The sequence below is a fragment of the Macaca mulatta genome, chromosome 4 (assembly GCF_049350105.2).
Source record: "Macaca mulatta isolate MMU2019108-1 chromosome 4, T2T-MMU8v2.0, whole genome shotgun sequence".
Classification (NCBI taxonomy): Eukaryota; Metazoa; Chordata; class Mammalia; order Primates; family Cercopithecidae; genus Macaca; species Macaca mulatta.
Window position 1 is genome coordinate 78,612,925 of NC_133409.1, and position 12,472 is coordinate 78,625,396.

Here is a 12,472-nt window from a genome sequence, read left to right on the forward strand (position 1 = left end):
TTACCTACCTCTCTTGGCTGTGTGACATCTGAAAATTAAAATTTAATATGCATTTCTTCTTCATCTTCATTCAAGTAATGCATAGAAATGTGGTAAGAAGAAGAAACCAAGCATTAAGTTCTGGTAGCATGACACTAGAGATTGTTTTCTTCTTCTAAGCATTTTTTTTGTTTTGTTTTTTTGTTTTTTGTTTTTTTGAGATGGAGTCTCACTCCATCACCAGGATGGAGTGCAGTGGCTCGATCTTGGCTCACTGCAACCTCCACTTCCTAGGTTCAAGCAATTCTCCTGCCTCGGCCTCCCGAGTAGCTGGGACTACAGGTGCACGCCACCACGCCCAGCTAATTTTTGTATTTTTAGTAGAGACGGAGTTTCACCATGTTGGCCAGGATGCTCTTGATCTCGTGACCTCATGATCTGCCCACCTCGGCCTCCCAAAGTGCTGGGATTACAGCTGTGAGCCACCGCGCCCAGCCTGTTTTCCTGTTCAATATAAATCCACTACTAAACATTTTCTGGGAATAATTATTTTACATGTTCAAATCTATATTACCATACTGTGACCTGTACCCCATTTCTCTGCCTTATTAATGAAGGACTAAACTTCAAAAATCCAAAGTTACTCTATCTTTTTTTTTTTTTTTTTTTTTTTTTTTTGAGACAGAGTCTCGCTCTGTTGCCAGGTTGGAGCCCAGTGGTGCAATCTCAGCTCACTGCAACTTCCGCCTCCCGGGTTCAAGCAATTCTCCTGCCTCAGCCTGCCCAGTAGCTGGGACTACAGGCGTGTGCCAGCATGCCCAGCTAATTTTTGTGTTGTTAGTAGGGAAGGGGTTTCACCATGTTGGCCAGGTTGGTCTCGAACTCCTGACCTTGTGATCCGCCTGCCTCAGCCTCCCAAAGTGCTGGGATTTCAGGCGTGAGCCCCCGTGCCCAGCCACTCTATCCTGTTTCTGAAGCTATCAGCCAAGTGACCACATTTTTTAAAAAAAGAAGAAAAGAGTGTGGGGTGTGTGTGTGTGTGTGTGTTTTATTGTGACTTGCTCATTATGACCCACTTATCCTGGGGCCACCACCACCATTGCCTTTTTTTCTTGAGCCCACAAACCATTTAATAACCCTTTTTGAAGCTTTGCCATAAATTCTCCATAAATTCACTGGTCTGTGTTTCAGAATGCTCCTTTGTCCTCTTTTTTAAAATTATTATTTATTTATGTGCTTTGAGACGGAGTTTCACTCTTGTTACCCTGGCTGAAGTGCAATGGCACGGTCTTGGCTCACTGCAACCTCTGCCTCCCAGGTTGAAGTGATTCTCCTGCCTCAGCCTCCCAAGTGGCTGGGATTACAGGCGTGCACCACCACGCCTGGCTAATTTTGTATTTTTTTAGTAGAGATGAGGTTTCACCATGTTGGTCAGGCTGATCTTGAACTCCTGATCTCAAGTGATGCACCTGCCTCAGTCTCCCAAAGTACTGAGATTATAGGCAGGAGCCACTGTGCCTACACAAAATAGGACACTTTTTTTTTTTTTTTTTTTTTGAGACAGAGTCTTGCTCTGTCACCCAGGCTGGAGTGCAGTGGCCGGATCTCGGCTCACTGCAAGCTCCGCCTCCCGAGTTTACGCCATTCTCCTGCCTCAGCCTCCCGAGTAGCTGGGACTACAGGCGCCCGCCACCTCGCCCGGCTAGTTTTTTTTTGTATTTTTTAGTAGAGACGGGGTTTCACCGTGTTAGCCAGGATGGTCTCGATCTCCTGACCTCGTGATCCGCCCGTCTCGGCCTCCCAAAGTGCTGGGATTACAGGCTTGAGCCACCACGCCCAGCCAATAGGACACTATTTTGTCCTATGTTTGAAGACATGAGTCAGTTGAATCTCCTATCTCTGAGATTCCTCACAGTCTTCAGTAGCTGGGAAGGATGTTATGTTCATTCCATGCCAGAGCAGGAAGGAAGTGAATGGATGCCTTTGTAAAGGTGTAAAGGTGTAAAGTTGCTCTAGGCTGGGGGCTGGGTATCCAGAGTGAGGAGGAAGACAGAGAGGCCGTGGCAGAAGAGCAACGCCTGATAGTAGTGTCAGGCACAGTGAGTGAGAAAGGGCTTACTGGGGTGCTACACAGTTGCTTGTCTTAGAGTATTATATTATGTTTAAAATGGGGACATGGGTAGTCTTAGAAAAGGAAGGACAACCAGAAGCTAAACAAAAGCCGAATCCCTTTGCCTAGTTGGGCGAAAGAAAACTTGGAGTTATCTCCAAACCTTTTCCGGTGCGATAGAGTGGGAGAGCTCTGGATGTACAGCAATGAAACAGGCTGTTTCATAAACTCACTTTGGACTCTTGTCTGCATCACTTAGCCTCTCTCATCCCAGTATCCTCTCCTGCTAAATAAGGTGGGAAGGTAAGATTGTACTTGGGGTTTCTCTTAAGTCTTTTCTTTTTTGTCTTTTTTTTTTTAATGGGGTCTTGCTGTGTTGCCCAGGCTTGTCTCAAACTCGTGGGCTCAAGCAATCCTCCTGCCTTAGCCTCCCAAAGTGCTAGGATTACAGGTGTGAGCCACCATTCCTGGCCTCTCCTAAGTCTTAAAGTCTTTCTCCAGTTTCCTTGGGCAGAAGTGGCTGCTGCCACCACTTCTCCTAAGACTACTCAGACCCCATGCCAGGGCCTTCTCTTTAATATTTTCACAGAACTTTTAGAACTTTTGAATACACAGTTTTCAGAGACATACGATGATTTTCTCAAGAGGGTCTTTTGTATAAGAGCAACAGTATCATTCAAAAGGTGTTTAATAAATGTTAAATAATAATGCACTTAATTTTAAGTACTTTGTATCCTCTTCTCTCTTTGTTAATATCTTTAATTGGATCCCCTAGCAGGGGATTTGGACTTAATTCATATCAGGTGATACTGCACTTACACAATTATTTAGTTGACTTAATTAGAGATTTAATTATATTAGTGCCCTAAAGTGCTATATCAGAGAAATTAAACACTGACTGTTAATTCACCTTTCATATTTATTGTGCTGTTTATGACTACAGTGATCTTCAAGCCATAAGGGCTTGAAGATTTGGAAAGTTCTGTCTATGCATCAGCTTGAACTTTGCCCATTCAAAATGTAGATGAAGGCAGGAATGGAAATGCCTTTTTTAGGCTGAGTGCAGTGCCTCACACCTGTAATCCCAGCTCTTTGGGAGGCCAAGATGAAAAGATCACTTAAGGCCAGGAATTCAAGACCAGCCTGGGCAACATGGTGAGACCACCCCCCATGCTCATGTCCACAAAATAAAAATAAATAAAATTAGCCAGGCGTGGTGATGCATGCCTGTAGTCCTAGCTACTCAGAAGGCTGAGGTGGGAATATTGCTTGAAGCTGGAATTTGAGGCTGTAGTGAGCTTTGATCACACCACTGCACTCCAGCCTAGGTGATGGAGGGAGACTCTGTCTCAAAAAGTAAAAAAATAACTTTAAAAAAATTGTTTCTTTTATCTATGGCTATTAGAACTAAGGTCATGGCCGGTTGTGGTGGTTCACACCTGTTATCCCAGCACTTTGGGAGGCTGAGGCAGGAGGATCATTTGATCCCAGGGGTTTAAGATCAGCCTCTGGGCAACATGGCAAAACCCATCTCTACAAAAATTAGCCAGGCATGGTGGCACGTGCCTGTAGTCCCAGCTCCTCAGGAGGCTAAAGTGGGAGGATGGCTCTAGCCCAGGAGGTTGAGGCTACAGTGAACTATGATCTTGCCACTGCACTTCAGCCAAGGTGACAGAATGAGACCCTGTCTCCAAAATAAAGACTTATTTAAAAAAAGAACAAAAAAGAACCAAGGTCATGGGTCCATTCCTTCACTGTTCTACTTAACCCTCTCTGTTTTACAGGCCTGTGACTACCTAACAGGTGGTCCTGGGAGGCAGTAACTGTGTTCCTGTCTGTATTTCCAGCATATACCAAATGCCTAGGTTATATAGGTGTCCAATAAATGCTTGTTGGTTTTAATTTGATTGTTGCAAAGACAACCAGTTGAAAGTATGGTTAGAATAGTATAAACCTGGCCAGGCACGGTGGCTTATGCCTGTAATCCCAGCACTTTGGGAGGCCGAGGTGAGAGGATCGCTTGAGGTCAGGAGTTTGACACCAGCCTGGCCAATATGGTGAAACCTCATCTCTACTAAAAATGCAAAAATTAGCCAGGCATCATGGCACATGCCTGTAATCCCAGCTACCTGGGAGGCTAAGGCAAGAGAATCGCTTGAACCCAGTAGGCGGAGGTTGCACTGAGCCAAGTTTGTGCCAGTGCACTCCAGCCTGGGTGTCAGAGTGAGGCTGTTTCAGAAAAAAATATATATATATGTATATATATATAAACCCAACACAACTGTCTTAAAATACAGCAACTCAAAATACATGCCTTAATGAGTAGGTACTCCCAAATCTGGCTAATCATTGGAATGACCTAAGAACCCTTTTTTTCAGTCCTCATGGACTCTATCTCCAGGGCTAGAGGCCCAAGCATCTGCATTTTAAAGTTCCCCACATGAGTCTATGGCCAGGCAAGTTAAGGAACCCCAGCTTAATGTGTCTGTTGTCACATTTATTTAAAAGTAACAAGATCGGCGGGCGTGATGGCTCACGCCTGTAATCCCAACACTTTGGGAAGCCGAGGCGGACGTATCACCTGAGGTCAGGAGTTCAAGACCAGCCTGGCCAACATGGTGAAACCCCGTCTCTACTAAAAATACAAAAATTAGCTGGGTGTGGTGGCATGCGCCTGTAATCCCAGCTACCCAGGAGGCTGAGGCAGGAGAATCGCTGAGGCTGCAGTGAACTGAAATTGTGCCACTGCACTCCAGCCTGGGTGACAGAGCAAGACTCTGTCTCAAAAAAAAAAAAAAGAGCAAGATCATTCTTGAGTTTATAGATGTCAGTGAGGAATAATACATTTCATGAAGGATTATATTACTGTTAAGTCATTACTGGTGGGCATTTTACACATGGAAGCTATCAGGTTCCTTGGTATGCAAAGCCCTGTGAGCCCAAGTCTGGAGTTGAGTATTGACTAGCGTAAAATAATCGTTGGGTATGAGAAATTAAATCTTCTAGGACTGTGTAACTTTCAGTAATGTCCTCCTGGTTGCTCTTTTGCCCTAATCTGAATTACCCTTTTATCATAGTATTAAATACCCTATTAGCTACCATCAGATATTCAGTTGAGCCTGGCTGAATAAAGTTCATAGAGAACCAACTTGTAAAACATTCTGGAGTGCAAGCTCGTCTTTCAAAATGACAATGTCATAGCAGAAAAAAAGATTAAAGTGTCATAACAAACAAATGTGATTTATGAACTGGGATTTATCATAGTTAAAAAATATGGTTAAATAAAAGCCATTTTGGAACCAATTGGAGAAATTTACACCTGGACTAAATATTAGATAATATTAGTGAATTATCAGGGCTAGGCACAGTGGCTCATGCCTATAATCCCAGCACTTTGGGAGGCCAAGGAAGACGAATCTGTTGAGGTCAGGAGTTCAAGACCATCCTGGTCAACATGGTGAAACCCCAACTCTACTAAAAATACATAAATTAGCTGGGTTCGGTGGCATGTGCCTGTAATCCCAGCTACTCGGGAGGCTGAGGCAGGAGAATTGCTTGAACCCAGGAAGCAGAGGTGCAGAGCTGAGATTGCACCACTGCACTCTAGCCTGGGTGGCAGAACGAGACTCCATCTCAAAAAAAAAAAAAAAAAAATAGGGACTTCTCAACAAAATAAAAAGAAAACGTGTAAATTTTTAAAAATTGGAAACTTGAGGAACAAATGAAAAATAAATAGGGAATGCTCTCTTTTTTTTTTTTTTTTTTTTTTTTTTTTTTTTTTTTTTGAGACAGTCTCACTTACTCTGTCACCCAGGCTGGAGTGCAGTGGTATGATCTTGGCTTACTGCCACCTCCACCTCTCGTATTCAAGCAATTCTTCTGCCTCAGTCTCCCAAGTAGCCGGGATTACAGGTGCACGCCACCACACCCGGCTAATTTTTGTTTTTAGTAGAGATGGGGTTTCACCATGTTGACCAGGCTGGTCTCGAACTCCCGGCCTCGAGTGATCCACCCTCATGGCCTCCCAAGTGCTGGGATTACAGGCGTGAGCCACTGCGCCCGGCTGGGAATTCTGTAATTAGTTTTTCTAGTTAGCTTTCCTAGCTGTGACAATAGTACTGTGTTTATGTAGGACAATGTTCTTAAGAGATGCATGTCAAAACAAGGGTGAAGCATCCTGCAGCCAGTGATGTGCCCAAACCAAGTCCTAACGACTCACAGGCTGTTATTAAATCTTCAAGAATTGTGTGACTCCACCACCCTTGGCAGCTTGAAATCAGCCATAATGGGAGTATTTATACCACAAAAATCTGCAAATGTGGACTTTTGTCCCCCAAGAGAACTAATTTACTAGCATATCACTACCTGCAGTTTACTTTCAAATGGATCAGAAACACACACACAGACACATACAGATAGAACAAAAATGACAAAATACTAATAATTGTTGTGATTGTTGAATCTAAGTAGAGAATCTATGGTCATTCATAGCACTAGTACTTGAGTCAGCAGACGTTTTCTGTAAAGGCCAAACTGTAAATATTTTTCACTTTGCGGGCCATACAGCCTCTCGGGCAACTATGCAACTCTGCAACTCTGCCTTTATAGCACAAAAGGAGCCATGGACAATGCTCATACAAATGGATGTGGTTATTCCCCAGCAAAACTTCATTTATGAGAACACAGGGTCAAATTCAGCCTAGAGCCATGGTTCAAGTTTTCTGTACTTTGAAAATAATTTATAATAAAATATTGAACAATTTTTTAAAGTACAAATTTCTTAGCCTAGGCTGGGAGTGGTGGCTCACGCCTGTAATCCCAGCACTTTGGGAGGCCGAGACGGGCAGATCACGAGGTCAGGAGATCGAGACCATCCTGGCTAACACGGTGAAACCCCGTCTCTACTAAAAATACAAAAAACTAGCTGGGCGAGGTGGTGGGCGCCTGTAGTCCCAGCTACTCGGGAGGCTGAGGCAGGAGAATGGCGTAAACCCAGGAGGCGGAGCTTGCAGTGAGCCGAGATCGCGCCACTGCACTCCAGCCTGGGTGATAGAGTGAGACTCCGTCTCAAAAAATAAAAAGAATTAGCCAGACATTTGAGGCATTTGCTAAGAAAGAGAAGATGGCAACGGAGCAGTGGAAAGTGAGCAGACCAAATAATTAATTCTGTGTGTCTTTTTCAGCTCTAAAGTGTAATCATTGTATTGGTCCTTTTTCATCATCAAAGAAGATTGAAAGTCATCTTCATTTGTCAGCAATTCATTCTTTTGTTTCTTTTTTGAGATGGAGTTTCACTCTTATTACGCAGACTGGAGTGCAATGGCACAATCTTGGCTCACCACAACCTCCGCCTCCCGAGTTCAAACAATTCTTCTGTCGCAGCCTCCCAAGTAGCTGGAATTACAGGCGCCCGCCACCACACCTGGCTAATTTTATATTTTTAGTAGAGATGGGGTTTCACCATGTTGGCCAGGCTGGTCTCAAACTCCTGACCTCAGGTGATCTGCCCACCTCAGCCTCCCAAAGTGCTGGGATTACAGGTGTAAGCCACTGCACCCAGCCTTTTTATTTATTTATTTATGTTTTGAGACAAGGTCTTTCTCCATTGCTCAGGCTAGAGTGGTGCAGTGGTGTAGTGATGGCTCATTGCAGCCTTTACCTCCTGGGCTCAAGTGATCCTTCCACCATAGCCCTCTACATAACTGGGACTCCAGTTGTGCACCACCATGCTTGGCTAATTTTTTTATTTTTTATAGAGACGGGGTCTCACTATGTAACCCAAGCTGGTCTAGAACTCCTGGGCTCAAGCAGTCCTCCTGTCTCAACCTCCCAAGTGCTGGAATTACAGGCATGAGCCACTGTGCCCAGTGGACATTATTCTTTGCAAAGAGAGTTTTAGTTCATTCTTCCCAGCTAAACAAAAGCTTTGAGTTTTAAAAATGTAGCATTCAGGACAGGCACAGTGGCTCACGCCTGTAATCCTAGCATTCTGGAAGGCTGAGGCAAGTGGATTGCCTGAGGTCTGGAGACGGAGACCAGCTTGGCCAACATGGCAAAACCTCATCTCTACCAAAAATACAAAAATTAGCCAAGTGTGGTGGCAGGCGCCTGTAATCCCAGCTACTCAGGTGGCTGAGGCAGGAGAATTGCTTGAATCCGGGAGGCGGAGGTTGCGATGAGACAAGATCACGCCACTGCACTCCAGCCTGGGCAACAGAGCGAAACTTTGTCTCAAAACAAAACAAAACAAAAAAGACCAGGCACGGTGGCTCATGCCTGTAATCCCAGCTCTTTGGGAGGCAGAGGCGGGGGGATCACGAAGTCAAGAGATCTAGACCAGCCTGGCCAACATGGCGAAACCCCTTTTCTACCAAAAATACAAAAATTAGCTGGGCGTGGTGGCATGCACCTGTAGTCCCAGCTACTTAGGAGGCTGAGGCAGGATAGTCACTTGAACCCGGGAGACGAAGGTTGCTGTGAGCCGAGATCATGCCACTGCATTCCAGCCTGGCAACAGAGTGCAACTCCACCTCAAAAAAAAAAAAAAAAAAGCATTCAGATCTAATACTATGTGTCTTTCTTGAATTTTCATATGGACTAGTGTGTCAACATATGGTGTTAAAAAAAGTTATTAACTAAGATAGTAGTGAAGCCTTCCTCACATAAGAATATCAGGCTGCTGGCCAGGTGCAGTGGCTCACGCCTGTAATCCCAGCACTTTGAGCAGCCTAGGCAGGCGGATCACTTGAGGTCAGGAGTTCGAGACCAGCCTGGCCAACATGGCAAAACCCTGTCTCTACTAAAGATACAAAAATTAGGCCGGGCGCGGTGGCTCACGCCTGTAATCCCAGCACTTTGGGAGGCCGAGGCGGGCGGATCACAAGGTCAGGAGATCGAGACCATGGTGAAACCCCGTCTCTACTAAAAATAGAAAAAATTGGCCGGGCGCGGTGGCTCACGCCTGTAATCCCAGCACTTTGGGAGGCCGAGGCAGGCAGATCACAAGGTCAGGAGATCAAGACCACGGTGAAACCCCGTCTCTACTAAAAATACAAAAAATTAGCTGGGCGCGGTTGTGGGCGCCTGTAGTCCCAGCTACTCGGGAGGCTGAGGCAGGAGAATGGCGTGAACCCGGGAGGCGGAGCTTGCAGTGAGCCGAGATCGCGCCACTGCACTCCAGCCTGGGCGACACAGCAAGACTCCGTCTCAAAAAAAAAAAAAAAAAGAAGATACAAAAATTAGCTAGGTGTGGTGGCGCATGCCTGTAGTCCCAGCTACTTGGGAGGCTAAGGCAGGAGAATTGCTCGAACCCGGGAGGTGGAGGTTGCAGTAAGCCAAGATCGCACCACTGCACTCCATCCTGGGCAGACAGAGCGAGACTCCATCTCTTTAAAAAAAAGAAAAAAGGGAAGAATATCAGCCTGCTGAATTCAAAATGCCAGAGATGTAAATGCCCTCCGCCTTCTTACTGCCATCCCCCAGCATGGCACATTTCAAGATATTAAGGGATGGGAGTCAGGAGGAGGTGTAATTAGGCTGATTGGAACCTATTGTGCTGCTCTGGAGCACAGACACCAAGCAGCCTTAGGGAATGAGTGCCTGAAGATCATTGGGAAATTAGGTCCTCTTTCCAGAAAATAACGTAGCAGAAATACTCGATCTATACTATTTCTCCCTTTCTTTGTTTTCCATCCCCCCTCCCCAATTTAATTGTGGTGCTTACGGTGTACCTTTAAAACTGACTTTTATCGTGCATTTGTTTCTTAACAGTTGCGAGAAAGAATCAAAGCTGGCAAAGGTGTGACTTCAGCTATTGACCTGTGTCGTTACCATGGAAACAAGGCACTGGAGGCCCTGGAGAGCTTTCCTCCCTCGGAGGCCAGATCTGCTTTAGAAAACATTGTGTTTGCTGTGACCAGATTTTCATGACATCAAATTAAAAAGACACTATTGTTAGCTGAAAATCCTAGGGAATGAGGTGATGGGGAGAGCTTTCATGAAGCATTAATGACTTTTAAAACATATGCATTTTTCCTTCCTTTTATCACGTTGCTAAATGAGTTCTGCTTGCTTTTTGGAACTGCTACAAACAAAATTAGAAGAAAAAAAGGTCAAGCAGTTTTCACTTGTCACGCCAGAAGCACACTTGAGGCTGCAGTCGCAGAAATAATTAATGAGATTCGCTCCTGTGACCTCAGCAAATGGACAGGAAATAAGTCCTTATTGATTGGACCGAGCCAGGGATGGCGCCAGGGCGGTGGCCTGTGGTTTTCCTTCTAGAGAGGACAAAGCAAGCTGGAAGCTGCAGGTGTCAAGAGAAACGCTCTCAATACCAACCAGGGAGGACTGTCAAATCAAAAACTAGTGACCAATTTGTCATAATGGAGAGTAGTAGTTCAATGGATTAAGAAAAATATGTGTTATTTGTTTTCTTGCAATTATGTCTGTGGATTTTTTTTTTTTTTTTTTAAGATGGAGTTTTGCTCTTGTTGCCCAGGCTGGAGTGAAATGGTGCAGTTTTGGCTCACTGCAGCCTCCGCTTCCTGGGTTCAAGCGATTCACCTGCCTCAGCCTCCCGAGTAGCTGGAATCACAGGCACCTGCCACCATGCCTGGCTAATTTTGTATTTTTAGTAGAGATGGGGTTTCACTGTGTTGGCCAGGCCGGTCTCGAACTGCTGACCTCAGGTGATCCGCCTGCCTTGGCCTCCCAAAGTGCTGGGATTACAGGTGTGAGCCACTGCACCTGGCCCCATGTCTCTGGATTTATAATGTAGTATGAATATACTTTGTGCTTTATGGTTTTTATAATGTCTTTTTGGAGAAATTGCTGAAAAGTTGCCAAATATTTGAAGTAGGAGATTAAAATGTTATCAAATGTTAAATTGGTTATATTAGGAATACTCTGTTTTTCTTTCTTGAAGATCAGTTTTTATTTTTTTCAAACACATTTCAAAGAACCAAAATTTTTTTTTTTTTTTTTTAAAGAAAAAGGAGCTTTTTTCAAGTGAAATGTATTCATTTGCAATACTTTGGTTTAAGGAATACTTTAATTTTTACGAGTTTCAGAAACAGAATTTTTGTACTAGAGAATTCATTGGTGAGAGTGTTCTTTTAACCTCAGAATGTCAAATTTTGGTCTTGAACCACAGACATCCAATTACAGAAAGAATATAAGCAATCTGACAGGCCTGCAATCGGACACTGTCTCTGTGTGGTTCATAGGAGATGATTTTTGAGGTTTGCACTCATGCAATTTGAGAACACCGTTGACAAGAAGGCTGAGTTTACATAAATGATCTAGATTGAAACTCAGCTACCTTTCTTCCTCATGTGGTGTAATTACAGCCCTATCTGGAGACAGCGAACACAGCAAACAGATTTTATTACCTAGTTCACTCAAACACTAAATGAAGTTATTTTAGTTAAAGCCCTCCCCCAAAAGTTACAAAATCATTTTATCAGGGCCCAACATGTGGCATGCAATGAAGAGAAAATGTAAAGCTACAGAGGTTAATGTATTGTATTATAAAATATTTTAAGTGTACTCGAAATATCGTAATTGTACAGTTTATGCCACTATAATTTAAGGCCTATAGATTTAGCTTAAGAGAACACTCTTCTGTTTGAAATGCCTTCTCTCACTGAAACTGGCTTAATTAGTAACCATGGATAAGATGCTTTAGATCAGACTAGGTTTTAATCATTAACTTCCACAAAGAAGAGTCATGCTTTGCGTTCGGTGTGCTGGTTGGATGTGCAGGAACTCCAGCAAATGGTGCATTTTGCTAAGCAGATGGTCGGGCACTGCAGGGCACCAGGCAGGATCCTAGGGTGACTCTCATTCTGCGTTAGCATCTGGTTTGCTGTATGACCTTGCACAAGTCACTTCCCTCTGAGCCTCAATTTTCTCATCTGTAAAATGAGATCCAAAAGTTGACCTGAAAGTCAACTGTGAAAAAAAAAAAGAGAGATTAAACAAGATAATCATGAAAGTCTTTCCAGGTTTGTTTTATTTTCTGAACGTTTACTATTCTTGACTGTCTAAATAGCAAAGATGCTGTGTGAGGTTCAGGGAGGAGGGAAGGTGAAACCCAAAGAGAGGCCTTGAAGGAATGCAGAGAGCTTAATGGCAAGCTTCCTGCCAAGCTGCCGCTGCATGACCTAAAGGATTACAACTCTCCTTGATGTGACATGTAACCCTGGACTTTTCTGTCTCAACACCTGCCTTGCTGCTTTCTTCGGGACCTTTCCTACCTCCCTGTCATCTTCCCAGCTGCTCTTGTGTCCTTTATCCCATCTCCTATACCTTGCCATCCTGACTCCCTGGCTCCTGGATCCCTGGGAGCAGTAACCCCCTGCTGCCTGTTGAGTGACAGAGCTC

The 12,472-nt window shown here is 44.3% G+C and overlaps 1 protein-coding gene across 1 annotated transcript in view; it reads left to right on the forward strand.

Annotated features, from left to right (window-relative positions):
• PDSS2 (decaprenyl diphosphate synthase subunit 2) overlaps positions 1–10,468 on the forward strand; it is a 296,574-nt gene extending 286,106 nt beyond the window's left edge. The window contains 1 exon segment of the mRNA NM_001266911.1: positions 9,860–10,468. Coding sequence (NP_001253840.1) covers positions 9,860–10,018 — 159 coding nt within the window. The 3' untranslated portion in view covers positions 10,019–10,468.
• The last annotated feature ends 2,004 nt before the right edge of the window (positions 10,469–12,472 follow it).